Raw genomic sequence first — 25,397 nt, 5'->3', positions numbered from 1 at the left:
AATCATTATTCCAGCTGGACGCTGAAGAATCGATCTGCACAGCCAAACCAGCAGGTTGTTTAAGGAGAAATCAATATAGTCCACTTTCATCCAGTGTCGATGTTTCGTAATCGCTGTTATTTTCCACAAGGCTACATGTTGGCTCATTAGAAACGGGCTGAAATGTGAGCATTGATCTATTGATTTGGTCATCTTTTGCTTCAAGGTGTGAGTTTAGCCCTCATTATGCTGTTGTTATCCTTTTACTTAGTCTGATATGTTATTTGCCAGCTGGGAGGTCCGTATTGTGAAATACCGTGACCGAGGTCTTGGAAGTACTGAGCGAGGCCCTCTGGGCCGAGGTCAGTATTCAAGGCCGAGGTCACGGTATTTCACCATACGGACCGACCTTAAGCTGGTGTGTGTGTATGTATATATATATATATATATATATATATATATATATGTATGTATATATATATATATATATATATATATATATATATATATATATATTTTTTTTTTTTTTTTTCTTTACCAAATTCTAACAGAAAGGGAGAGCCGAGCCACCATTTTGAATCCTCATTCACAGCTGTAATGCAAATGGCTTCCTCCTCGGTATACAAGTGCACTTCCATGGCAGGAAAACGACATTTTGCCGCCTATGTAGTCCCCTATTTATACAAATAGGAGTCATTCAGGATTCAGCCATGTTTTTGCTCGGTGTTAGCAAGTTAGAGGTTTTTAGCTTCCTCCTGAAATGTTTTTTTCTTTTATTTCTTCTTCCTCAGGGTAGTAAAACTCGCTTTCGCTGTGAACACTGTCGTTATCGCTATCCATGCTGTAAAATTAATGCTATTCTCCTGAGAAATGCTGGCAAAAATTTATAAGCTTTTTGATAATTAAATCAAAATGTATCTTAAAAAGATAAATGTTGACACAAAATGCTACTATGTTGTTGTGAACGAGCGAGTCACCAGAGGTCTGTAATCGGGGTCTGTACCATAGGATACAGACCCGCTCGCCAGCCAATCAGAGCGCAGGATTTGGACTGTGAAAAAATAAAAGGTTATTCTCGTTTAAACTGCGCACTCTTCTCACGCACACAGTCTGTGACTGGATCTTCCCATTAAATCCAAACACTCCCTCTTTTCCCTCCTTTAGGCTGAAGAGCTGTTTCTGTGGATTCCCAGGAAGATGCTGATGACTGTGGAATCGGCGAAAAACTCCGTCCTTGGTGAGTCCACATGTCGGTGTTTGACGTCTTGTACAGTACCAGTCAAAAGACTTCGAATTCAATATATTTTTTTTCTTTATTTTTATTAAGTCCCTTCATGTCTTAGTGTATGTAATGCCTCTAACCCCACTCTGTTGCTTTGTACAAGGAATAATCATCGTTTGTTGATTGACCATGTGTTTTCAAACCAAAGCTGATCCAAAAGGCCATAAACTGATGGAAAATCAAATCAATAAGATCAGCCGATTTTCACAGAATCTGCCGAGACTGAACCGGAAGATCCCGAAGAGGGGTGTGTGACGTCACGCGTGTAACAATTCAGTTATCAGTTCCGTTCCTGTGTGCAGCAGTGGTTACAGCAGTCTCGATGTGGAGTCACGTTTTGGAGAGAATTCTGATCGTGATTGGGATTCTTCTATGTCGGATGAGGGGGCAGATGATTATTCCAGAGTAAATGGTTATCTTTTCGAGTCCCCAAGAAGAGAAACTGCCAGTTCACTCTGTTCACGACCAGTCTTCCTCTGTAGCGTGTAAGGTGGAGAGAGATGTGCAGAACGTGGTGGTTACCTTTCATCATGTTTTCCTGAACAAAACTAAAAACAAACAGAGTCTTGCAATATTGCAGTGTGAGAGCATTTAACACGCTTCAGTTAATAATTGATGATTGCGTGTGTGCATTTTTCTTCCTGTTAAAGTGTGTAGGTACATACAGTCCTTTTAAGGACTACAACTCCCATCACCAGCTTTCGCGTTGACCTGCGTCACGCCGGGGTGGGATTTCCAACATCACATCCTCCATGAAAGCATAAGAAACTGAGTAACTCTCTTCCTTCTTTCTCTTTCCGTCTGGACCAGCGGTCTGCAGGCAAAAAGAGGATTTGCTCCGCCGAGCAAACCAGTTAAAGACGTCTTTTTCTTTCTTTCTTGCAAGATCCATGACTTGACGTGATTTCTTTGTTTACCTTTGGCCACGGTAAAAAAAACCTCAGAATCGCGTGGTTTTAAACTGCGTTACAGCCGGTTTGTTTGTCTATTATCAAGCACGTACTTAACTGCAGCCCAAAGCAGTTTAATTTAAAAAGTAAGAAGCGGCCGGATCCCTTCTAATTATAAATCGCGGTGCACATTGTTGATCAGAGACTTCATCACGAACTATGAAGCGTTTGAACCAAGAAATCCTCTGCTTTCCGCGGAAGGGCCTCATGGAGGCCTTCGCAACGGAAACTCCAAAGTCTCGGGACATATCTCCATAATCTTGCTATAAGCAAGATACTGAAGTAAGACTGGCATTTGGGCAAAACCTAGTCTTAGGAATTAGCTTTTATGAAGTGTGAATTTAAACTCAGGAACGGTTTAAATGTGTACACTGTAGACACTCTGTGTTGAATTGATCATTGTTCTATTTTTGTCCTCTCAATTGCTTAATAGACAGGTTGCATGCTATCTTCTATTCCTTCCTAACACTCTTAATTTCATTCTTACACATATTTTGACGACTTCAAGGTTTCAGTGAATTTGGTAATGTTATAAATCTAGTGAGTTAGCTGCTACGGCTAATTCTTCTGTCTCATTAGCATCCAGAGCTAATTGTATTGTCTCAAGGGAACACGTGGCGGCCCTCCTCCACACTCACATACACACCTTTTGTCTTAACTCCACGAGGTAGGATCCTTGGGCCTTAGCTAGCCACATACGGCTAATTCTTTGTCTCATTAGCAATACGTGCTAATTCTTTGTTTTACTTAGAAACATGTGGTCAACTCCCCCACGCACAAACGCACCCTAGCTAGCATTCCTTTGTCTTATCAACCAAAGCTAACTCTCTTTGTTTTACTTAGAAACACGTGGTCACCAGGCCTCACACACAAACACATCTTAATTAGCACACAAAGCTAATCTTTTGTCTTCACCACAACGCGCGCACACATCTCACTGTTTGTATGTATTTCAACTGACATTATTCATTTTTAACTTTATAATAAATTCAATTATTATTGAAACTGTTTTATTTGTTCCAATACTTTTGAAGTCGCCCAATCTCAAAGAATTCAAAGGTGCATACAAGTATGTAATACGGTAAATGATCATAATAATTTGGAATATACCATAATTTAGCTGTTTGGTAATTTATTATTAAGCATCAAAATTAATGAGAATGAATCATTCTCATTGAATCAATGAGTGATTCAATGAGAGTGATTAGATTTAATTATTAACCTTCAGATTTAATGAGATTGATCACTCAATTACCAATTGCACCTACAAGTGCATCAGATATAAGATCAGATGTCGCAAGCGTGTAAATGTTGCTCATAATCCTGCGTCGTGTGTGTGTGAATCGACAAACTGTCCAAATGTCATTTATTAAATAAACGGGTTTCCTTTTTGCACCAGTAATTCCCATGTGGTCGTTCTGGTGGTGAAGACTTGATGAATCAGATTTGTTAGTCGGCGACACGAAATCCGCCCGCTTTGTTTGCACAAACTTCACCCACTGTCGCTTTAGCTTAGTGTCATTTCTCGGAAATTCATGAACCGAATGTCCTGTTATATATGAATTTGAACATCCAAACACAACACAGCATTTTCCCATCGTTATTTCTGTAAGATTCCAAGAACAATAATCAGTTTCGGCGAGTAAACAAGCACGGAGTCAGATGAACGGAAATGACCCAGGGAACCGGGGTTCCACGCGTGACGTCGTGAGATTAGCCTTGGGGCAAGGCCGCCTTTTTCCTGGATCCGGACGCCGCGATTTATCGATTAGTTTCGTGCTTGATGATAAAATAACATTTATATTTTCCTCCTGCTTTAATTCATTTTGGTCGTTACTAATGATGTATATCTTTTAAGGCATTCCATACACTTTTTTTTTAAATTAATGATAGATGTCGTTTCTTTGTTTAGTTCAGTTCTTGATATACAGAATGGATTATTACAGCTGTGGAATAGGGCTGTTTACCGTATTTTGTTTATTTTACTGTTTGATCTCAAACACATTAAGAAGGCAAGAAATTCAAATCAAATCAAGTTTATTTCTATAGCGCTTTTAACAATAAACATTGTCGCAAAGCAGATTTACAGAGTTTGAACGACTTAAAACATGAGCTAATTTTATCCCTAATCTATCCCCAATGAGCAAGCCTGTGGCGATGGTGGCAAGGAAAAACTCCCTCAGATGACATGAGGAAGAAACCTCTAGAGGAACCAGACTCAAAAGGGAACCCATCCTCATTTGGGCAACAACAGACAGCATGACTATAATATTAACAGTTTTAACAGGTATAACCCTCAACTGTCCTCATGGGGCCGTCCTTCACAGGAGCGGTGCGATAAAACTCCGACCAGACACAGGGCACCAGGATGGATCAAGCAGGTCCGAGGGGCAGAAGAGGCCAGCATCTCAATCCCAGGATCAACATGTAACTCAGAGGGACAGATTGTGTGTGTGGGGGGGAGAGAGAGAAAGAAAACACAGGTTGTTAGGTATGCCCTAAAAATGACAAGTATTAAATCTGTGTGGTAGACTTGCAGAGACGAGAGTCTTTACATCAGGCATAACACACAACAATGGCATGTTAATATGGTAAAAAATATCATGACCTGCTCTGGCTGGATGCTTGACTGGGTGATGGGAGCACACTCCTCAGCAATGATGAGATGCAGATGGGACCCTTAGGGCTGGCCAAGACGATTCAGTTACATTTCACCGGGTCTGGGACATGCGACAGAATGTCTGACGCAATTTTAACACAAGTGCAAATTTCGTATTGATTATAAAATACTACTATTGACCTTTAAAGCACTAAATGGTCTCGCACCACAGTACCTGAGTGAACTTCTGCTCCTCTATGATCCGCCACGCCTACTTGGATCAAAAGGTGCAGGCTATCTGCTGGTACCTCGTATAGTGAAGGCTACATCAGGGGGCGGAGCCTTTTCTTACAAAGCCCCACTGTTATGGAACAGCCTTCCAAGTAGTGTTCGGGAATCAGACACAGTCTCAGCGTTTAAGTCTCGGCTGAAAACATATCTGTTTAGTCAAGCCTTGTGTTAATGGTGTTTAGGAGGTAAAGGTGTAGATCTGGAGGGTCCTCAGACAGAGTGTTTTGGTAAACTGGGATATATGGATGCTGTCAGTCCCCACTCACTTGCTCACTCAAGTTTGTTGACTGTGTAGTGGCTGCTGCTTTATGTCCCGGGGCTCCCTCATGGCTGTGTTGCCTTCTGGCTCTCCCCTTTTAGTTATCCTGTCATAGTTAGTTGCCGGAGTCCCTGCTTGCACTCAGCGCAAAATGTATACTGTTCCTACTTATTCAGGTGACATTGGGCATACCTAACCACCTGTGTTTTCTGTCCCTCTGAGTTACATGGAGTCAACAGGAAATCTTTTGGTGGAGAGGGTGGAGACCTCGACTGGCTATCGGCCGTCAGACATTCTGTCGCAGAGTTAATTGAGTTAAATTGCACTTAACTTTTTGACGAGGTGTATCTGTTTAATTGAAAAGCGTTCCAGGTGACGGCCTCATGAAGCTGGTTAAGATAACGGCAATAGTGTGTAAAGCGCCATCAGGGTAAACGCCGGATACTTTGGAAAATCTAAAATATGAAATTGTTTTTAAACCCTTTTTTTTTTTTTTTTAAATTTACTACATAACTCTGTATATGCTTCATGTGTTGTTTCATAGCTGTGATGTCTTTCGTGTTCAAAACCTATGAATGAGTAGAGCAGGGGTGTACAAACTTTAGCCTGGTCCTGTAGGTTGTTAGCATCTCTGGCGTCGCTGGAGTCTGTTATTCACACGGTGCTCCCCGCGATCTCTACGCTGGAGTTCTCATTAACGATGGGACTCTGAAAGAGGCTGCAGGACGAAAGCAGCTCTTGCGGTGCATGCGTGTGTGTTTGTAGTAATATAACGGAGAATCCACAAATGCGCTCACACTATCCATGACACAACTTACCAAATGTCAATACAAAAATGACCAAATAACACTCACAACCAATCCAAAAGTTGCCAAACTGTCCTGACCAAATTTACCAAATGCCAACCTACTTACCACGCACCTAACCAAGTTACTAGCCTACTTACCAAATGCCAAAACCAAAAATAGCTGCCCAAATTACTAGGCCAAAAGTAACTGCCCAATACTATTTACCAAATGCCCTTTACATGCATATCAACCATTCCTTGAGGCGCATGTCCCACAATTGCTGAAAGTTAAAACGCACAGAAGTAGCCCCGCACCTAACTCAACAGAAATCCCTAATTAAAACTAGCCTAGTCTTCAGGAGCCCCCATACGATTGAGTTCCGAAGAACCCCCCCCGCGTTCGACTCCCAAACACAAACTAAAATAACAAACTAAAAAAACACAGCGTTAGGCGCTCTACTCCTACCGCAAGGTTTGCACGTTACTCCGGTGAATCTAATCCACCTGCGTTACCTCAGCAATCAAGGGGCAATTGCCTCAACCAAAATACTTGGTACTAGAACGATGAGACTTCCTCCTCCCACAAACAAACAAACAATTAACCCAACAACCCAAACGAAAATGTATCAAAATATACAAAAATACTACGTGAGTCACCCACCAATTTAATGCGCTAGTTTACCCAAAATCGGTTCCAAAACCGGACGAGCCCCCATATGTTACACCTGCTGGCTCAAACAAGTGCGACATAAAGGGAGACCACACGTAGTAATATAATTTGATATAGAAATGTATTTAAGTAATAGATAAAAATCAGTAATATGAAAAATAAAAATATAATGTACTAAGGACTATGTCCAAACAACAAACCAAAACCCCAAAAAAGCCTGGAAGGAGGAAGCCCCCTCTCCTCCTGGCCAGCTGATCTTTTTAAAAGGCCGGGCCCCTTGTTAAGCCGACTCTCCGCACCTGCACCCCAATCACCTGCTGATTAAACACATAATAAGGAGACGGAACAGGGCGGAGCTAAGGGGCTCCTAAATGAGACAGGGTCGTGACCAGTGATGGGAATAACGGCGTTAGAAGTAAACGGCGTTACTTTTTTTAGTAACGAGTAATCTAACTAATTACTTTTTACATCGTTATAACGCCGTTCCCGTTACTTACAATAAAATACTATGCGTTACTTTATTAAAGCTGTTCTCATCTGGCACGCTGCTCGTTCAGCCTTTCTTTACTCTGCTTTCGTGTGGGGCGGGGAGACGTGAGACAACGGCACAGTAAGCCAATCAGAGTAGATTTGGACAACATACGTAGGTAGGCCACGCCTACTGCACTACTGCGCACACTTTCAATCAGAAGACCCAGCGATGGCGAGCGGTCAGCCCAGCACTGCGCTTTCACATTGGAAATACAGCCAGGACTTTTCATTACTTGAAATAAAAGGCAAGTGTGTTTACGTGCAATGCACATTATGTCGAGGAACAAAGCGTTTGTCCTCGTCAGTGGCCAGTAATTAGTAACATAATTTTAATAACTACAAAAATATATTACATTTGATAGATGTCTTATCTCACATTGTCCCACAAACATATTAATATAGTGTAGATAACATTACTGGTTCTGTTAAGTGTCCATTTCAGTCATTAAACACATTTAACATTCACTTTTATTATGATTACACTAATTGAATTTGATTTTTTTTTGAGGGGGAACAAAATGTAACGGAATAATTACTTTCCCTGGTAATTAGTTACTTTTATGACAAAGTAACTCCGTTACTAACTCAGTTACTTTTTGGGAAAAGTAACTAGTAACTATAACTAATTACTTTTTGAAAGTAACGTGCCCAACACTGGTCGTGACAGAGCGAACAGTCCCACTGTTAATGAGAGAACCGGATCGTTATCCACCAAGTGCGATGTCGAAAACATTGTTATTGAACACCATTGTAACAGCGCTAGCAATAATGTGGCTCCGTCACATCCGAGCAAAACACAACCGCTAACTTCTCAGGGGAATAAAGAAAATACAGCTCCAACCGATCACTAAACACGCCGCAGGTGTTTCAATATAAACACCGTTAACATGTTTCAGGGGAGAATTGCTGACGATGCGTTTTCTTAACGCGTACTTGCCACTGTATCCTGACGCTGATTATTTTCCTTTAACAGGAAGTGATTTCTTTTACACCACATTTGCCAATGGTTTAATTTAGCCATGGGTACGCTTAAGTCCTTCACTGAAGGGGAAGTGAACGTTGACGATTTATACATGCATGCGTTTTTCGATGGAATAAAAACGTGTTCTATTCCCTTCTAGCGGATTTCATTCATTTTGGTTTGCTAGCATGCGATATTCACGTATCGCTTATCACTCTACACAACGGAGAAAGAGCGTTGAATATGGTTGTCAAGACATGACGTCGGAGACGTAAAATTTTCCGTGCTAGTGAGCAGCTGTGACTATTTGTGAACGAACATGGCCGCCAGGTTTGCTTCGTTAAATACGGAAGGTTTTGAGAGAATTTTGAAAGGGAGAGATGCATGGAACACCCAAAAGGAACGTGTATGAATAATAATGGCTTTTTCATGGTCGATCAGATATATTCCGTTCAGCTACTCGACTTTGACTCGTTCAGTATCGTGCTAGCTGAATGGAATAGATCTGATAGACTATGAAAAAAAAAAAAGCCAGCCAATATTATTTAATTCACTGAGTCTGAGGCAGATAATTGTTTTTCGTATAAATACACAAGTCTCATCTCATTATCTGTAGCCGCTTTATCCTGTTCTACAGGGTCGCAGGCAAGCTGGAGCCTATCCCAGCTGACTACGGGCGAAAGGCGGGGTACACCCTGGACAAGTCGCCAGGTCATCACAGGGCTGACGCATACACTACGTTCACACTGCAGGCTGAAGTGACTCAAATCCGATTTTTTTTTTTTGCCCGTATGTGACCTGTATCCGATCTTTTATTGACAATATGAACGAGACAGATCCGATTTTTTTCAAATCCGACCCAGGCCGTTTGGATATGTGGTCCTAATTCCGATTCCTATCCGATCTTTTTATATGCGACTTCAGTCTGAACCGCCAGGTCGCATTCATCCGACTTGCACGTCATCAGCAAGCCACAAACGTCACTATTCTGCGCTGAAGTAGGCGGCGGGTCTCTCAAAAAAAGTTACAACAACATGGCGCATGACATCAATGCGACTCCGCACCCACACGTTCCTTTGAACGGAGGTTGCAGTCGCTACCCCGCAGAACGCCTGAGCCAAAACCCTTGCCCTCTTCCTTCTCAACCTCCTCCTTAACATCAGGCTATTGTGCATGTTCTGGCTCCGTCGCAGCAACAACTGCATCATCGCCAGGTACTCCATGCTGGCTACTGTCATACACAGGAAACTTTAGGTTACTTCCGTAAACACTGGCCATGCTCACTGCGTGTGACGTCGTCGTATCCTGCAACGCGCATGCGGAACACCTTTTAGGTCGCTTTTCGTTCATACTGAGGATCACATACAAGTCGCATATATTTGTTAATGTGAACGACCTCACAAAAAAATCGGATTTCACAAAATTCGGAATTGAGCATTAAGCCTTGCAGTGTGAACGTAGTGATAGACACAGACAACCATTCACATTCACACCTACGGTCAATTTAGAGTCACCAGTTAACCTAACCTGCATGTCTTTGGACTGTGGGGGAAACCGGAGCACCCGGAGGAAACCCACGCGGACACGGGGAGAACATGCAAACTCTGCACAGAAAGGCCCTCGCCGGCCACGGGGCTCGAACCCAGACCTTCTTGCTGTGAAACAGCCTGAAGCAAAAGTTTGGGCACTCTGCATGGTTAGTACCTAGTAACACCTCCTTTGGCAAGTATCACAGCTTGTAAACACGTTTTGTAGCCAGTGAATAATCTTTCAGTTCTTGTTTGAGGAATTTTCATCCATTTGTCCTTGCAAAAGGCTTCCAGTTCTGAGAGATTCCTGGGCTGTCTTGCATGCACTGCTCTTTTGAGATCTATCCACGGATTTTCAATGATGTTCAGATCAGGGGCCTGTGAGGGCCAGGGCAAAACCTTCAGCTTGCACCCCTTGAGGTAGTCTATTGTGGATGTTGAGGTGCGGTTAGGATCATTTATCCATTTGTAGAAGCCATCCTCTTCAACTTCAGCTTTTTTACAGATGGGGTTATGTTTGCGGGGCGGCATGGTGGTGTAGTGGTTAGCGCTGTCGCCTCACAGCAAGAAGGTCCGGGTTCGAGCCCCGTGGCCGGCGAGGGCCTTTCTGTGTGGAGTTTGCATGTTCTCCCCGTGTCCGCGTGGGTTTCCTCCGGGTGCTCCGGTTTCCCCCACAGTCCAAAGACATGCAGGTTAGGTTAACTGGTGACTCTAAATTGACCGTAGGTGTGAATGTGAGTGTGAATGGTTGTCTGTGTCTATGTGTCAGCCCTGTGATGACCTGGCGACTTGTCCAGGGTGTACCCCGCCTTTCGCCCGTAGTCAGCTGGGATAGGCTCCAGCTTGCCTGCGACCCTGTAGAACAGGATAAAGCGGCTAGAGATAATGAGATGAGATGGGTTATGTTCGCTTCCAGAATTTGCTGGAGTTTCATTGAATCCATGCTTCCCTCTACCCGTGAAATGTTCCCCGTGCCATTGGCTGCAACACAACCTAGTCATGAAAGTGTTCCGGATTTTCCCAGAATTCCAGATTTTCATGAAAATTCCTCCGGGTTTTTTCCACTAATGACAAAATACCCGGAAATCCAGATATTTGACAAAACTCTTGAAAATCTCCAGTTTTCCGAATGGAGAAACTTATTTTTCGGATTTTTCGCGTTCCTACAGTAGACGCGGCGTAATACTTCGCATTGTCCTTGCATGGGCGCAGTCCTTAAATAGCCCAAACATAGTTCATTGATTAAAGACAGGTGGTGGTTGTTAACGGCGCGCGTGCCGGAGCTCATTAGGCGCGCCCAAGGGGCGCCTTCAGGTGCACCAGCTAAGGCGCGCAGGACTGACAGCGTTCTGCGCACGCGCAACACAATCGCACTAGAAAGCATGTTCAAGCTGCCGGTGTAGCTGCAGTCTTTTTAGTTGCGAATTACAAGCATTTCCTCCTGTGTTAATAATTCACCATGTCAAAACAAGCGAGACTTTCCTCCTTCTTTTGACGTGAAGAGAGGTAAGCATATCAAAGTTGCCTTTTGTGGTTTCGAAGCTAAGTTTTAGTGCTGTTTCTAGAACACAACATCAAGAAAATGTGGAAGAAACGGCAATAATGGAAGAGCCGGTTTCTAAGCTGCCTAAAACTAGCAATGGTAATTTTATTTTGTGTTACAAATGGCCCTTTTCCACTACCCTTTTTCAGCTCACTTCAGCCCGACACGGCTCGCGTTTCGACTACCTCAGAGCAGCACGACTCAGCTCACTTCAGCCTTACTCAGCACCCAAAACTCGCACGGTTTTGGAGTAGGGCTGAAGCGAGCCCAACCGAGCCAAGTGGGGCTAGGGGCGTGAGGAGACACTCCCCTGTGCACTGATTGGTGAGGAGGAGTGTCCTCACACGCCCCGCGAGCACGCTGGGATCTGTAAACACTGTAAACCCAGAAGAAGAATAATTACGAATTATGAGAATTTCTGAAGCCTTATGCGCCTCGCCTCATCTATACGCTCTTGCCAGTATCTGTTGGCGTTGTCGGTGACAACAAGCCACAGCACCAAGACCAGCAACACTAACGACTCCATGTCCTCCATGTTTATTGTTTACTATCCGGGTCGTGAGACTACCGCTTAAAAGATCACTGATGTCACTGTTTGCGCCGCCTAACGACATCACGTGACGTCCACCCACTTTCGCTAACTCCGCCCAATGTGTCCACCCACTTCCAGCCAGCACGGTTCAGCGCGGTTGTAGTCGAAATGCAACTCCAACAGCCCCGCTCAGCTCGACTCAGCCCAACTCAGCACAGCACGACTCAGCCCAACTCAGCTGTGTTGGTAGTGGAAAAGTGGCAATAATGTACTCCGGCTGCCAGTCAGTGTGTGACACACACACACCCTACGCCCCTGATTCACATGAGAAATGTGGTATTCATTGGTGTGTTTAAATTTACAGACGATACGAACTAATGTAAACAATTGGCTTCAACTCGCATAAATATGAATTGGAAATGTTTAGTTCACTTTAGCTTCTGCAAACGCACAACTCTACTAAAAGATTGATAAACGAGGCTCAACGTCCCCAACGTTGAAACCTGAAAGCTTTAGAAACTCTAACAGACCTTTACTTTTTAACAGCACTGTTTTGGGATTTTGCTGAGTTTACCTTCAACTGTGATTTATTTTTTTATTTATTTTTTTTTTTCCCCCCAAAGTAATGAACTGTGTAGCAGGAAAATCACCGCGTTTTCTAAATGTACTCTTGAAAATTACTCATTAACTAGGGGAATCAAATTTGATATTTTTGACGTTAATCATTAATGTACATGAAAGAAAAAGCCTTAAAAGTTGTAACTTGTTTTAGTGAAAATAAGTACTAAAATGCACTAGAATGCAGGGTTTTGCGTGTTATGTTATTAAAATATTTTCGGGGGACGTAGCCCCTCCATCTTAGTTTGACTTTCAAAAGTTCAGGGTTTTTTTCTTTGCTCCACTTTCATCTCTAACAACCCCGAAGCATAATGGATCCACCCCCATGCTTAACGTTTGGAGAGGTGTTCTTTTCATGAAAAGTTCTGTGCCCTTTTTTTCCCTCCAAACATACCTTTGCTTGTTGCTGCCAAAGAGTTCCATTTTAACCTCCTCAGTCCACAGGACTTGTTTCCAAAATGCATCAGGTTTGTTTAGATGTTCTTTTGCAAACTTCTGATGCTGAATTTTGTGGTGAGGACTCTGGAGAGGTTTTCTTTTGATGACTCTTCCATGAAGGCCATCTTCCTGAAGGTCTTTTGCAGTCAAGCGGGGGTTCCGATTTGCCTTTCTAGCAATCCTACGAGCAGCGCTCTCTGAAGTTTTTCCTGGTCTTCCAGACTTTATCTTGACCTCCACTGTTCCTGTTAACTGCCGTTTCTTAATTTACATTTCGGACTGAGGAAACGGCAACCTGGAAACGTTTTGTTCTCTTCTTCTTGTAGCCTTCTCCTGCTTTGTGGGCCTCAACCATTTTCAGAGTGGTAGGAAGCTGCTTGGAAGAACCCATGGCTGCTGATTTTTGCGACTAGGTTAGAGGAGCCTGGGTATTTTTATAAAGCTTTGAAATTTGCATCACCTGGCCTTTCCTAACGATGAGTGTGAACAAGCCGTAACCCTAACAAACTAATTAAGGTCCGAGACCTTGGTCAAAGTGATCGGCGTGCTCAAATCTCCTAGGGTTCCCATACTTTCGCAAGTTACTCCTTTCCTTTTTTTTTTTTCAACTCTAAAATTGTACAAAACCAAAATAATACACCGATATTGCTTAAAATGTTAGTGTTTCTCATCTTTATGCCTTTTGGAGTTCATTTCATCTTCAACTTGCTTAACTGTTCACAGTAGCAGTAATTTTGACCAGGGGTGCCCAAACTTTTGCATACCACTGTACTTTGTTTTGAAATTAAAAAACAGTCTCGCCTTACCTTTTGAATAGTTTTAGACCAAACCTCGTAGCATCTTTAGTGCTTTTAGGATCAGCATTTTCTTTCATGATCTGTAATTCTTCCTCACTTACGGTGACGAAGCGATTGGCCGCCATGTTGCAGCGCTAACAAAGTGGAAACTCATCAACGTTACAGAAATGCTTCCTTAACAAAACATAGGTTTATTAAATGTGTGTGTGTGTGGTGAAGCCGTACACGACCCTGAGACCGAGTTGTTGCTCTTTAACTGGTGTAAATTTCCTGAAGTGCTGTGGTTCGTGTCCCCTCAGGTCTGCTGTACAGTCAGGACCGGATCCTGCAGGCCATGGGCAACGTGACTCTGGCCCTGCACCTGCTGTGCGAGAGGGCGAACCCAGAGTCGCCCTGGCTGCCCTACATCAAAACCCTGCCCACTCACTACGACACGCCTCTATACTTCGAGGAGGAGGAGGTACGCCACCTGCTGGCCACTCAGGCCATTCAGGACGTCCTGAGCCAGTACAAGAACACGGCGCGACAGTACGCCTACTTCTACAAAGTCATCCATGTGAGTGCCTAGCTTGTCTCGCTTTCTGCACAGCACTGTGTCTGAACGAAATGTCCTTCTAGACTGGTACCAAAATTCAAAAAAGTGCTTATTTAAAGAGTTAAAAGCATTTTTGAGACAGTCGGCAAACAGTCTTATTTTGTCAATTTGGGTGTGCCGAATTCAAATCCACAATATGCCGAGCTCTATCTGACCTCTGTTGACCTCTAGAGGTCGTTGAACTTTGGGCCTGTACACGTCTCAGCTGAACCCAGTTTCTCAGCTTTCTAAGGAATGAAATGTACTAAAATGATTAATGAAGTTAGCAAATGGCCTTGTTTGTTAAATGTTTGGGTGCTGAATTCATTTTTCATTTGTAAAACGACATATGACCTCTGATAACCTCAAGGTCATTAAACTTGGCCTATTGAGGTATTTCACCTGACGTCACAGGGTCACGTGACGCCCCGGTGTCCGCCATTTTGAACGTCAAGCTAGCTAATGTCAACAACAGTAGCTAGTATGTTACTGTAGCAATGTTTACATTCAGTCATTTGGATAACTGTTAAAACCTTTCAGTCTCAAGTTTTTCCTTTACTGGATTTACTAGTTTACTGAGCCAGCCGGCCGCCGGGGAGCTAGCGCGCGCTAGCTCCCAGCTTGCCCGAGCGCACTAGCTCAGTAAACTAGTAAATCCGGTAAAGGAAAAACTTGAGACTGAAAGGTTTTAACAGTTATCCAAATGACTGAATGTAAACATTGCTACAGTAACATACCAGCTACTGTTGTTGACATTAGCTAGTGCTAACAGCTAGCTGCTAGTGCACTGCTACAACTACACCGACCCTAATAATACAGTTCTTGGTCATTGCCTGGTAACAGTAAATTTATAACGGGCCATGTCTCAACAGACTAAGAAGTTATTTCAGTGACATTTAATAACATTTTGTTTATCCTGAGGACCGAAAGTAAATGAAAATGTGAACAAACCTTAGCTGTAATAAGATGGCGGCCACCGGCTCCAGGGACGACCCGCTGATGTAGGCATGTTACCCAGCCTGACACAAAATATTTGTAGGCATCCAAACTCTTATATGCTTTCAGATCAATACCTGTGTATGGCGATGGGTTTTTAACGACATAGGTATACAGATCATGTGGGCCGAAGTCAGGTAAAGACGAGGGCTTCGTGTACTTCCGTACGTCAGTGAACAATCCTGGTGGAAGCAGGTAAACGTCGTTCTCTAAGCCTGCTAACCTCAATTTTTGCAAATACCTCTCCCTCTGCTCACCCTGTAAATGCCCTACGTCGCTGGATAGTGAAGGTGTTTTCTGCATCTCGCTACTTTTTCTTTTATGTTTTTCGTTTGTCGCATTCAAACTGATTCGAGCCGTGACGTCCAAAATGGCAGCATCACATGACTTGGTCACGTGGGTGAAATACCTCGATAGAGTGCTTCGAGATCAGCGCGAACCCAGCGGCGGCCATATTGGAAGTCAAACGTCGCTGTGTCAGTGCATTGTTGCTCAGCGAAGCAAAATGCCGAATACGTGCGTCATTGTTGGCTGTAGTAGCCGGGGGGAAAAGGGTGGCAAAAGCTTCCACAGACTCCCTAAAGTCGTGACTAACCAGGGAATTGCAGCACAGGAGGAAAGCGAGCGGAGGAGACGACAGTGGCTGGCTGCCATCAACCGATCAAATTTAGGACTAGACTGTATCCGGATTTGTTCTGATCACTTTGTGACAGGTAGGTTAATATTGTCTTGAATTTCATAGTTACTAAAATAAATGTGATACAAACTTATCTTTTCTATGTCCTTTCAGCAATGATTAATGGATATATTTGTCACATTAGGTAGCATATGTCTACTGCAGTGCATTGTTGCATCAAATGGCATTTAAGATCTAGGCCTAGTAATGTTTATGTACACATGCTGTTAGTACAAGTTACATACCAGGCCTACATTTTATTCACTGACTAAAAATAATTGATAATTATGCGGCAACAAGCTGGGGTCAGCTTTCCATTCCTTCTCACTAACAGTGTATGGATCTACATTCCCAATGAAACGTACCTTCTCAGCATAACGCTCCCGTGCCTGCTTATCCAAACTTTCACAGTAGTGCTCCATCACTTCAGATGTCTAAATTCTTAAAATCCAAGCTTCTAAGCCCTCTAACGCGGAAACGAATCGGTGAATGTTTACTCTATGATGTGTACTCTATGCGCGCTCTAGAGCGAGTGACTTCCAAGATGGCCGCGCAGACCGCATGGTTACTATTTTTAGCATCATCTCGGAGCACTCTATAGGCCTATGCATTTAACGGCATTTTTAAACTGACTTTACTCCCCCAAAAAGAATATGAACAGACAAAAAACAAATAGAAAGGAACAAATACAACATTAAATGCCAGTCCATGTGACTTACTTTTCACAATGAGAATGCCTAGGCGATCACCTTACATAACATTGCATTACATTTAGCGGTTATTGTTTATACAAAGCTACTGAAAAAAGGACAGATTCAGCAGCATACAAAATGTGGGGGCATACAGGGTATACAGCTTAATCAGGGTTAATATATGAGGTTTTTTTTTTTTTTTGGTTTGTTTGTTTTTTTTTTTGTAAAGGCTTTACCCCGTTTAAAACAAAGAAAAAAAAACCTCATACACTAACCCTGATTAACCTGTATACCCTGTATGCCCCCACATTTTGTATGCTGCTGAATCTGTCCTTTTTTCAGTAGCTTTGTATAAACAATAACCGCTAAATGTAATGCAATGTTATGTAAGGTGATCGCCTAGGCATTCTCATTGTGAAAAGTAAGTCACATGTACATAGACTGGCATTTAATGTTGTATTTGTTCCTTTCTATTTGTTTTTTGTCTTTTCATATTCTTTTTGGGGGAGTAAAGTCAGTTTAAAAATGCCATTAAATGCATAGGCCTATAGAGATCTTGCAGTCACGTGACCGGAAAGTACACAACCGCCATCTTGTCGGTCAAAAACACCGCTGAATACTGCTGCACTCGTGTACAGAATGGATCAGTTTCAACCGACGGACTACATGGCTCATTTTTCTATTGAACAGATAACTAGATATATGTCTAAAATAAACGATCTACAGATTAGTGACCCTTATGGCTTTCCGGACGGAGTTTTCACGACCGGATTTTGAACTGCCAGCGGAATACCCAGACGTGTTTAATTACCTCATTAACTTTCCCTCGCTGTTCAGTGGTGAAGCACTGCGTGCTTATAAATCTCTGGACAGTTATCTTTACAGAAATTCAGGATTTGTCAGCGACTCAGATGTGGCATCTTGTAGACAAGAATCCTCATTGGACGGGTAAGTCACTTAAGTATTGAGTATAGCACTGACCAGCCGATTATAGAATAAGGTAATTCCAGCTGTAATTCCAAATCGTCCGTCTTGTTTACCTGGATCTGGCATTGGAGAGGTAGAGGCTTAGTAGTGGAGATTTGAGTGGCTGTTTTCTGAGCTTAGTCAACAGGCCGGCTCTGCCTGCAGCCTTGCTTTTGCTTCCGCTCCCGACGCCGCCTCCTTCGCTTTGCCTCCGATAACAATCCACGGAGACCCCGCTGGTCTTGCTATCTCGTCCGGAATGTTGTGCATGTGATGGAAATCGCTACAAACTGTCATTTTCTGCTGGAAACCAATGTCCAGTAAGTCCATACGGTTGTAGTGGATATTGAAGTCCGGTACAGACGAACAACACGCAAAAATACACACAAAAAACATAAAAACCGTGCACAGGTAAGGAGAGCTTGTAGCCGCAGCCGTTGTAGTAGAATTGTATATAGTAGGGTTTTCCAGAAGAAAAGGTAGAAGTAAAAGCAGAAGTAGAAGGCGGAATATGGCGTTTGACCGACAAGATAGCGTCTGTCACAATCTGGATCGGCTGTGACGTCACATGCAAGTGCTCCATAGGCCAAGTTTAATGACCTTGAGGTTATCAGAGGTCATGTGTCGTTTTACAAATGAAAAATGAATTCAACACCCAAACATTTAACAAACAAGGCCTTTTGCTAACTTCATTAATCATTTTAGTACATTTCATTCCTTAGAAAGCTGAGAAACTGGGTTCAGCTGAGACGTTTACAGGCCCAAAGTTCAATGACCTCTAGAGGTCAACAGAGGTCAGATATAGAGCTCGGCATATTGCGGATTTGAATTCGGCACACCCAAATTGACAAACTACGACTGTTTGCCGACTTTGTCTCAAAAATGCCTTTGGGTGTCACAATTCTGGATTTTGGTACCAGTCTATTACTCGTTTGTGTCGTCATGATGGAGGAAAGTAATCAGTAACAGGGTGGTGTGGTGAAGCAGAGTCACGGTTGATGGTTTTTCAGTAACGGCATGTCCTGAAGTGTTTGGGTTTTTTTTTTTTCTTCTTCTGAAACCACAGCTGTCTGCAATTTTTATTAGCTAAAGATGGACACATTCATACAATTTATCCATTTCTAGCTACATTTAACGTTGAACACGCAGCTATAATCGTCACGTTTTGCCTCTCGCCAAAGTCGGAGCTTTACCTTTGACCGTTTACAGCATGCGGACACTGGAGACTCCTTCCTTTAAATAAATAAAAATTAGTATAGACGTGATAACGGTGCCAATTTTGGACGCCTGTTCCAAAGCATGTTAAAGAAGAACTAAGGAGGGACCAGCGAGACCTTTGGAGTTTTAGCCTATTTATTTGGTTTATTTATTTACTAACCAACCACCATATAAGAAGCACCAGCATGCCATTTTTTGTAAGACATTGGTGACAATCAAGTATGTTTGCTGTCATGGTCTAAACGTCACAAGAGAACATTTTTACTCTCAAGATACTTTAGAGCAGGGGTGGGCAATTATTTTTTCCATGGGGCCACATGAGAAACAGAAAATTTTGTGGAGGGCCGGACCATAAGGCTGAACTAAATTCTGCATAATATTAATTGTATTTCTTTATATAAAGCAATAAATAACATTTGTTTTTACAAGCTGCTAAGACTGGTAAGAGTATGGGGAAAAAACGAGGTTGCCTTACAAAAAATGTCATTCAATCGAATTTCCCAAAACAATGGTTAACAAAATATGAACGTTTGTACCAGGTTTTTTTTTTTTTTTTTCAGTCACATTCACCCCAAAACACAATAAAGACATCACAATATTGTCTTTCTACTCCAAATATCAAGCAAGATACATCATATTATAATACAGAGGTGATAGCGTGCCGCGCCGGATTTCCGGCATACCATGTCTGGGGGGGAAAAAAAAAAATCTAGTTCGCCCATTGTCCTGTGTCATTCTGAGATGCGCAGATAGACAGTAAAGGGAATTCGGAATTCCCTTTACTGTCTATCTGCGCATCTCAGAATGACACAGGACAATGGGCGAACTAGATTTTTTTTTTTTTTTTCCCCCCAGCCACGGTACGCCGGAAATCCGGCGCGGCGCCGGAACGCTATCACCCCTGTATAATAATGATGCCCACATTTGTAGTTTAATCACCTCATTTGGTGTTTATTTGTTCAGTGAGAGAAATCTAGTCTCTGTTGGTCTTTAACGAGTGCATCAGAGTCAGGTTGAATGTCTGAGGTGGAGATGCGAAGCACAGCTGACAGATGATCATCAGTCGATTCGGTGTAGGTATCAGATCTACAGATCGGCTCGGGCTCCGGCGCCTGCTGGTGACGTCACACTATGTGATTGATTGGCTGGACCGTTTGAAGGATGACGTACAAGTTTGGTTGGTCTGGACAAATTACGGAAGTAGTTATCACGGGATTAGGTTTCGTGGGATTTCATGTCATATTCATGTCGCGCGCATTGCGTTTTTGTTGAACACAACTTCAAAATAAAAGCAATGCACATTCAGTCCATGCATGAGGTAAAATTAGAAAATGCGTTTATTTTGTAATTTCTAATTAACCTTACGCGGGCCGGTCAGAATGAACCAAAGGGCCGGATGCGGCCCGCGGGCCGTAAAATGCCCAGGTCTGCTTTAGATGTTTGCTTTTTAAGAAAGCACCACCACAAAGTGTTCGTTTGTCACATGCGTTTTTAAAATGGCTCATTTTAGTTATTTATTTATAAAGTCACTGTAATGTATCTTTTAGAAAAGTTCTTACCATGACTGAGCGATCCGGTGCTGACATGGCACGTTTTTTTTGGGTTAGAACTTTATTGATCCCTTTGGGTGGGTTCCCTCAGGGAAATGAAATTCCAGCAGCATCATTACAGGATAAATGGATTACTTGTAGATAAATTAAGTATTTACATGTACAAATATGAGAAGTCCAGCAGGAGAGGTATTGCACATTGTCCAGTATTGCTTATTGTTAGGCTAGGCTACTGCTCCTTCCCGTCCTCTGTCCTCCTGTTACCCCTCCTCCCCCCCCAGAGAGGAGTTGTACAGTCTGATGGCGTGAGGGACAAAGGGGTTTTTGAGTCTGTTCGTCCTGCACTTGGGAAGGAGCATTCTGTCACTGAACAGGCTCCTCTGGTTGCTGATGACGGTGTGCAGAGGGTGACTGGCATCGTCCATGATGTTCAGTAGTTTGTCCATAGACCTCTTCTCTGCCACCATCACCAGAGAGTCCAGCTTCATGCTGACCACAGAGCCTGATCATTTTGTCCAGCCTGGATGTGTCCTCCTTGGATGTGCTGCTCCCCCAGCACACCACAGTGTAAAACAGGACACTGGCGACCACAGACTGATAAAACATCCACAGGAGTTTCCTGCAGATGTTAGGCGACCACAGACTGATGGGACATCCACAGGAGTTTCCTGCAGATGTTAAAGGACCACAGCCTGCTCTGTCCCTTCCTGTACAGGTGGTTGGTGTTGCAAGTCCAATCCAGCTTGCTGTCCAGCCACAGCCCGAGGTACTTGTAGGAATCCACAGCCTTCACCTCGACTCCCTCGATCAGAACTGGTCGTGACCTTGGTCTGGATCTCCCAAAGTCAATGACCAGCTCCTTGGTCTTCAAGGTGTTGAGCTGCAGATGGTTCCTGTTGCACCATGCGGCAAAGTCCCTCACCAGGCTCCTATACTCCTCCTCTCTGTCATCACTGATACACCCAACGATGGCTGTGTCATCGGGGAACTTCTGAACGTGGCACAGCTCCGAGTTGTAGCAGAAGTCCACGGTGTACAGGGTGAAGAGAAGAGGGGCCAGCACCGTGCCCTGGGGTGCTCCGGTGCTGCTAATCAGTGTCCGACATGACGTCCTTCAGCCTGACGTACTGCGGCCTGTCGGTGAGGTAGCTGGAGATCCAGGTGACCAGGCAGGGGTCCCCTTCTTTCTTTTTTTAAAAAAAACCCTTGTTCCACCATATTAAAGTGCATATCATGGGTAAATTCACGATGAGGTAAGTACTCATCGTTTTCCAAAAGACCGGACAGTTACCCCTTTTCCACCAAATCAGTTCCAGGGCTGGTTTGGGGCTGGTGCTGGTTCACAACTCGTTCAACTCGCGAGCCAGCTGAGAACCAGTTTGCTTTTCCATAGCTCGCGGTGCTAAGTGGAGCCACGTCATTACGTCGCTGTATACATCAGTTACGGCGCTACGTTTCCATAAACCTTGGCGCGAATATCAAAGCAAAAACAACGCGGAAGAAGACAACAACAATACAACAAAACCAACGCGGAAGCAACAACAATAATAATAATAATAATAATAATAATGGATGACTTCACGTTTGTACAGCTGCGGCTTCTCGTCGCTTAAAAATGGCGAGCTTTCGCGGTCTTGTTATTGTTGTTGGTCTTAACAACTCCGCCCCCCCGCTGACGTAAGCGGTTCTTTCCTCTGGCCCAGCAGAGAGTTGGTGCTAGCCTGGAACCGGTTTTTCTGGCCCCAGAGCCAGTTCTTTGTCAGTGGAAACAGAAAACCCGGTTCCAAACTAAGCACTGGCCCCGAACCAGCCCTGGAACTGCTTTGGTGGAAAAGGGGCATATGAGAGAAATGGGAGCGCTTGGTCTACACAGGCTGTGCACTGAAACCATGCAAAGCTCGTGCAGCCTGCTGGCGCTTCCGCAGGTGACGTCACGAATCTGGCTCCAGACTCCCTTGGGATTTTTCCAGACACTTTTTTTTTTTTTTTTTTCTTTCTGCTGTAGACAGATGGCCTTGTGCAAAATTACCCTTCTGGATGAGTGTGTAAAGGGACATACTTTCATATTAAAAAAAAAAAAAAATTGGTCCAGGATATGCAGTTTAAGAGATGAACGCTGTGTTCAAAATCGCTCACTACTCACAATATAGCGGACTATATGGTGAATTCGCCATTTCGTAGTGCTGTCTGAATGTATACTGAGAATTATTACACCCTATATAGTGGACTCATAGTATCCCATGATGCACCATGTAAAGTAGTGTACAACCGATGGGCACTAACCAAGCAATATATACCATCATGCATTGTGGTCACGCTGAAAGAAAAGTGTGTTGGGGTGAATGGACAGAGGAAGAAACACCTTTATAAACGCACATTCGGGTACAATTAAAAAGAGTAGGAGAATAGAAAAAAGCTAAAATGGATAAAATGCAAGAATAAAAGTTACAGTGCAGAGCGAGGAATTGATCAAAAGCCTCATTTGATTTAATAAAAGGCAGCAGCGAAGAAGAAGAAAGGATTCAGCCTTTGATTTAAAAGAACTGAAAGATATTCAACACAAAGTACTTTGTCTGCTGCAATGTGGGAAATACGCTCAGCATAATATGGATTTATGACACAAATCCATGCATGCGTTTTATTTTGAAACCCCACCAGCCGACTGATCTGGCACGTTTTAATTGTGTGACAATAATGACGTAAATAACGGCATGGCAGAGTAGTGTCCGAAAGTAGGGGGTATTTTGTTTATTTTTCTTTTCCCATTTTACCAATGAGCTCTCGATATAGGCGGCACGGTGGTGTAGTGGTTAGCGCTGTCGCCTCACAGCAAGAAAGTCCTGGGCTCGAGCCCCGTGGCCGGCGAGGGCCTTTCTGTGCGGAGTTTGCATGTTCTCCCCGTGTCCGCGTGGGTTTCCTCTGGGTGCTCCGGTTTCTCCCACAGTCCAAAGACATGCAGGTTAGGTTAACTGGTGACTCTAAATTGACCGTAGGTGTGAATGTGAGTGTGAATGGTTGTCTGTGTCTATGTGTCAGCCCTGTGATGACCTGGCGACTTGTCCAGGGTGTACCCCGCCTTTCGCCCGTAGTCAGCTGGGATAGGCTCCAGCTTGCCTGCGACCCTGTAGAAGGATAAAGCAGCTAGAGATAATGAGATGAGATGAGCTCTCGATATAGAATTCCCTAGATAGCGAGTAGGGAGGAGTGAGCGATTTTGGACGCCGCCGAAGTGTGTGTGGGTCCCGTCCCCAAAATTTAAAAAAATCTCTTGCTGATAAGTTGACGAGGTTAAAAATCTCTGCAATAAGAGTACCTTTTTCGTATGTTTGAAATCTCATCTCATTATCTCTAGCCGCTTTATCCTTCTACAGGGTCGCAGGCAAGCTGGAGCCTATCCCAGCTGACTACGGGCGAAAGGCGGGGTACACCCTGGACAAGTCGCCAGGTCATCACAGGGCTGACACATAGACACAGACAACCATTCACACTCACATTCACACCTACGCTCAATTTAGAGTCACCAGTTAACCTAACCTGCATGTCTTTGGACTGTGGGGGAAACCGGAGCACCCGGAGGAAACCCACGCGGACACGGGGAGAACATGCAAACTCCGCACAGAAAGGCCCTCGCCGGCCATGGGGCTCGAACCCAAGACCTTCTTGCTGTGAGGCGACAGCGCTAACCACTACACCACCGTGCCGCCCTGTTTGAAATCTGTATAATTTTTTTTTCTACACAATGAAATTTTTTTTTTTTTTTTTTGAGAAATTCAATCTAAATATTTGTGCAAGTTGAGAAGTTATTTTATTCCAGGCAGTGTACCTCCTACGGTAATATATAATCTTTTGTGTGGCCGAAATGGAGAAAAAGTAAAATTAGTGCCGAACGTTCCTGTACTGTAGAAACGGGCCGTTGTTCAGGATCAGCTCCGTGATCAGCTCTTGAAATGTGGGTTTTTAAGGTGTCTAGCTCTTGGCAGCACTTCCATAGACGGGCAAATGAACTCCATAGTGTCGTCTCTCACCCGATTCCAGAGGCTCTGAGAAACTCATGAGGTGCAGTAGCAGCCTGGGTCCAGCAGGGGGCAATATTTAATCCCTAATACACTTCAACTGTCCCTGGAGCCCCAGTCCTCCATCCATCACACTGGTTTAAGAGCGTTTCATAATCGATGTCAGGATAACGACTTCCTCGCTCGTGTAGTAAGATTTAAGAACGATTTGTTTTTGTGTTGATGATTTCTGAACCTGGGATTTCATTATATAGAGGATTATGAAGGAAAGGGTTTATTTTTACTTGTATAATCAGCTTGAAGTTCTTGTTTAGGCTTATCTTTTTTTTTTAAACTGGTTTCTACGTGCAATTGGTTTGTTTAATTTCTTAATCACTTTTTTTTTAATTTAATGAATTTAATAATGTGCTGTGATGAAGCAGAAGCCCCACAGGTTTCACTCTGACTCGCGTTAGTGTCACTCCGTACTCATATTAACACTGAGCTTTAATACAAACTGCTTGTGTTTCGAGAAATGAGTCTGTGGTTATGATTTTTAAAACCCATGCAACTTTCGACCAGAAATAAAACTTGCAATGTTCAGGATGAAACTGTGCGATAACAGGAAATGGAGGTGTGCTGATGCACAGAACAGCTGTTTATTATGTGTTCGTTTTATGGATGATATTTACAGTAGAAGTTCAGGTGAGTAATTCAGTGACTTGAGCTTTTGTGTGTGTGTGTGCGCGTGCATCCTGATCCTGCACGAGCCAATCTAATTAAACATACAGTAATTTGTCATTAGCTTTTCCCCATAGTCAGACGTTCAGGGTGATTCATGGCACATTAATCCATTAGCTGGCAGCCTGAAAACTGAAGGGGAAAATATTTACACCTATTGGTCTGTTTAACGAGCGAGGATTTGGCTTTTTTTTTTTTTTTAAGCTTAAACGATGCGGTGATCTCA

The 25,397-nt window shown here is 43.4% G+C and overlaps 1 protein-coding gene across 1 annotated transcript in view; it reads left to right on the top strand.

Annotated features, from left to right (window-relative positions):
• Positions 1–25,397, top strand: part of setd3 (SET domain containing 3, actin histidine methyltransferase) — an 88,787-nt gene that overhangs the window by 9,268 nt on the left and 54,122 nt on the right. The window contains 2 exon segments of the mRNA XM_060933709.1: positions 1,144–1,216; positions 14,066–14,322. Coding sequence (XP_060789692.1) covers positions 1,144–1,216; positions 14,066–14,322 — 330 coding nt within the window.

The sequence above is a fragment of the Neoarius graeffei genome, chromosome 11 (assembly GCF_027579695.1).
Source record: "Neoarius graeffei isolate fNeoGra1 chromosome 11, fNeoGra1.pri, whole genome shotgun sequence".
Classification (NCBI taxonomy): domain Eukaryota; kingdom Metazoa; phylum Chordata; class Actinopteri; order Siluriformes; family Ariidae; genus Neoarius; species Neoarius graeffei.
Note: the sequence above shows the minus strand (reverse complement) of the source record. Positions and strands in the feature narration are given on the sequence as shown.